This window comes from Otolemur garnettii, unplaced genomic scaffold (genome assembly GCF_000181295.1).
Source record: "Otolemur garnettii isolate 467f Iridium unplaced genomic scaffold, OtoGar3 scaffold00008, whole genome shotgun sequence".
Lineage (NCBI taxonomy): Eukaryota > Metazoa > Chordata > Mammalia > Primates > Galagidae > Otolemur > Otolemur garnettii.
In genome coordinates, this window is record NW_003852403.1 from 7,759,325 (window position 1) to 7,763,568 (window position 4,244).

The following is a 4,244-nucleotide window of genomic DNA, read 5'->3' on the forward strand; positions in this document are numbered from 1 at the left end:
CACAAGGCCCACCTAGTTTGTCTGTCTTTAATAGAGATGGTATCTCACTATTGCTCAGGTTGGCCTCAAACTCCTGAGCTCAGGCAGTCTTACCCACCTCAGCCTCCCAAAGTGGTAGTATTACAGGTATGAGCTTTTTCACCAGAAGAGCTGAGCAGCAGCGGGGAATGGAGCACTTGAGCGATCCTGGTGATTTCAGATAAAGGCGAGGTCCTGCTGAAGCTTTCAGTCACCCTGGCCACCAACCTCCAGCCTCTCATGGGCTTCCCACAGAGGCTGCATGTCCTGTTGTAAATTGAGCATGAATTTTCAACAGAGCAAATATTCATTCTTGGGGGGTAGAGAAAATCTACTCTTGATGAATAAAGAACAGACACATGTATAGTACACAGACATGTAGCACATCTGTCACATTAAGCGTCATGGTGGGGAATAATTAGGAAAATGACTGAAAAGGCTTCCTAGAGGCATAATAATGAAATAAAGGGTGAGAAACAATGGCATTGAAGCCTCCAAGCCATGGTCAGTGAGCCCACACGTGGCCACCTTGCAGGTGAATGCCGAGACGGTGCGCTATTCCATCTGCATGTCCAAGCTCCGCGTGAAGCCGGGCGACGTAGCCGTCCATGGTGAGGCTGTGGTGTGCGTCACTCCCAGGGAGAACAGCAAGAGCTCCATGTACTACGTGCTGCAGTTCCTCAAAGAGGACCTTCTCAAGGTGAAACAAAGTCACGGCTAACAGGGACACAACAGCCACCTGCAGTGGATGCCCACGATGGGAGCCCTAGGGCATTGTCACTCAGTCCTCTTTCTTTATGGCCTCGTCCCTAGGGAACCAGTTGGGTTTTTTTCTTCTTGGCACTTCCATGGCAACTGCAGCTGTCAGATTCCTCTCTCCTGTCATATAACCTGTGTTAGAGTCAGACACGGTCCTCTGAGTGTCTCCTCTTCTCCCCAACCCCCAAGACAGCCAGGGGGGATGGAGGTGACAGGCCCTCGGCAGGGCATGCCCAGGCCTCATCGCCTGTGTCTCTGGGCCCAGGTGGTGGTGCAGGGCATCCCGGAGGTGTCCAGGGCTGTCATCCACATCGATGAGCAGAGCGGAAAGGAGAAGTACAAGCTGCTGGTGGAGGGCGATAACTTGCGGGCGGTCATGGCCACCCATGGCGTGAAGGGCACCCGAACCACCTCCAACAACACCTATGAGGTACCACTCAGCCCCCAGCCCACTGAGAGGTGGGCTCTCCCCTGGTGCCACCTGCGGGCCCCCAGCTGGTCCCAGCACCCTTCTCTGACCCTCCCATTTGGTTTGACCCTCCAGGGCAGTGGAGGAAGTACAGAAGTTTCCGTAGCATCCCAGAAGGGACTGCTTCCGCTTAGCCCTAGTTTTCCATAGGTGGAGAAAACTCTGGGCATCGAGGCTGCCCGGACAACTATTATCAATGAAATCCAGTATACGATGGTCAACCACGGCATGAGCATCGACAGGAGACATGTGATGCTGCTCTCCGACCTGATGACCTACAAGGTTCGTGGGCAGGGAGGCTCCCAGGGTTCACTTTCAGGAGAATAATGCTAGGGAGCTTCTGAGGGACAGAACAGATTACTGTAAGGCTCGTGATAGAAAAAAACTTTTTTTGAGACAGAGTCTCACTTTGTCACTCTGGGTAGAGTGGTAGGCAGAGTGCTGTAGCATCACCACTGACAACAACTTCAGACTCCTGGGCTCAAGCACTTTTCTTGTTTCACCCTCCCAAGTAGCTGGGATTACAGGAACCCACTACAACCCGGGCTATTTTGGGGTGGGGAGGCCCTTTGTTGCCCTCAGTAAAGTACTGTGGCGTCACAGCTCACAGCAACCTCAAACTCTTGGGCTTAAGGAATTCTCTTGCCTCAGCCTCCCAAGTAGCTGCGACTATAGGCACCCACCACAATGCCCGGCTATTTTTTGGTTGCAGTTTTCATTGTTTGGCAGGCCTGGGCTGGATTCAAACCTGCCAACTCCGGTGTATGTGGCTGGTGCCCTTAGCCACTGAGCTACAGGAGCTGAACCCTGGCTATTTCTTTTTTTCTTTTTTTGAGACAGAGTCTGACTACATCACCCTCAGTAGAGTGCTGTGGCGCCACAACACTTGGCTATTTTTTTTGTTGTAGTTGTTGTTTAGTAGGCGTAGGCTGGGTTCAAGCCTGCCAGCCTCAGTGTATGTGACAGGCACCCTAGCCACTGAGCTACGGGTGCCATCTGCCATCCGCCTCCACCACCCCCAGCTATTTTTAGAGGTGAGGTATCGCTCTAGCTCAGGCTGGTCTCAAAGTCATGAGCTCAGTGATCTGCCCACTTCAGCCTCCAATAGTGCTGGGCTTACAGGCATGAGCCACCACACCTGGGCCCATAATAGAAAATATTAATGTCACCGTCACCCCAAAACCAAAGTGTGGTAGTCAGGCTGGATTTTCTGGTAAAATCCTCATATGAGAATTACAGCTTCATGGCAGACTCACCTCTAGCTAGGGGAATGAGGAAGAGAGCTATAGCATGGTGTCCTTATTTTGAGTGTTATCTCAAAGCAAAACGAACCTCACCAAAAGCCCAGATTCACATGGCAAGCTGAGGTGCTTCCCTCTTACTGAAATCATTCATTACACTTCTAAAGTCCTTTCCAGGGGCAGGATAAATTAACGTGATCTAAAGGGGGCAAAGGGAATTGCTGAGATTGGTGATTGGTTGGGTTTTTATTTTTCTTTTCCCCAAAAATACATTTCCTTCTATCAGTGCCATAGGACAGGAGATTTTCATGAAGCCTCCCTAAACACACCTATAGCGTATTATGGAACGTTTAGAAATCAGGGGAGGGCGGCACCTGTGGCTCAGTGAGTAGGGCATCGGCCCCATATACCGAGGGTGGCGGGTTCAAACCCAGCTCTGGCATAACTGCAACAAAAAATAGCCAGGCTTTGTAGTGGGCACTTATTGTCCCAGCTACTCGGGAAGCTGAGGCAAGACAATCACCTAAGCCCAAGAGCTGGAGGTTGCTGTGAGCTGTAATGCCCCGGCACTCTACGGAGGGCAACAAAGTAAGACTCTGTCTCTAAAAAAAAAAAAAAATAGAAATCAGGAGAGGGAAATGGCTAGTTCCCTACCACCTCAAAGCAAAGGCTATCAGTTTTTGGGGGGGTTGTTTGTTTGTTTGTTTGCTTGTTTTTGAAGTTTTTGGCTGGGGCCTGGCCTGAGCCCACCACCTCCAGTATATGGGGCTACACCCTACTCCTTTGAGCCATAGACACTGCCCAAGGCTATCAGGTTTAGGTCTTCCTTTTAAGTCTTATTCTATACACATACATTATTTTACTATAGTTGCAGTAAACAATATATGTGCAGGGGTTTTTGTTTTGTTTTGTTTTGTTTTTTGAGACAGTTTCACTTTGTTACCCTTGTAGAGTGCTATGACATTATAGCTCACAGCAACCTCATACTCTTGGGCTTAAGCAGTTCTCCTGCCTCATCCTCCCAAGTAGCTGGGACCACAGGCACCCACCACAATGCCTGGATATATTTTTTTTTGTTTAGCAGGCCTGAGACAGGTTTGAACCCCACTGGCCCCAATGCACATGGCTGGTGCCCCAACCACTGAGATGTGAGTGCCCCACCTTGTTTTGTTTTTTTTGAGACAAAGTCTCATATTGTCACCCTGAGTAGAGTGCCATGGAGTCATAGCTCACAGCAATCTCATACTTTTGGGCTTAAGTGATCCTCTTGCCTCAACCTCCCAAGTAGCTGAGACTACAGGCACCCACCAGTAGTGGGTGTTTTTAGACATGGGGTCTTAATCTTGCTCGGGCTGGTCTCCAGCTCCTGAGCTTAAGCCATCCACCTGCCTCAGCCTCCCAGAGTGCTAGGATTACAGGTATGAGCCACCATACCTGGCCCATATGTGCAGTTTTGGTGCTCTTTTTATTTTTTTTATTTTTAATTTTTTTTTTGAGACAGTTTCAAGCTGTCACCCTAGGTAGAGTGCCGTGGCATCATAGCACACAGCAACCTCCAACTCCTGGGCTCAAGCGAGTCTCCTGCCTCCGCCTCCCAAGTAGCTAGGACTACAGGCTCCTGCCACAATGCCTTCAGTAAAGTGCCGTGGCATCATAGCACACAGCAACCTCCAACTCCTGGGCTCAAGCGAGTCTCCTGCCTCCGCCTCCCAAGTAGCTGGGACTACAGGCGCCTGCCACAACGCCTGGCCATTTTT

General features: G+C 50.2%; 1 protein-coding gene across 1 annotated transcript in view; it reads left to right on the plus strand.

The window, feature by feature from the left end:
- The window catches only part of POLR3A (RNA polymerase III subunit A), a 63,312-nt gene that overhangs the window by 54,388 nt on the left and 4,680 nt on the right, over positions 1-4,244 (plus strand). Inside the window, exons 27-29 of the mRNA XM_003783521.3 lie at positions 554-718; positions 1,043-1,207; positions 1,397-1,528. Of these exons, the coding sequence (XP_003783569.1) occupies positions 554-718; positions 1,043-1,207; positions 1,397-1,528 (462 nt within the window). The remainder of the gene's footprint in view (positions 1-553; positions 719-1,042; positions 1,208-1,396; positions 1,529-4,244) is intronic.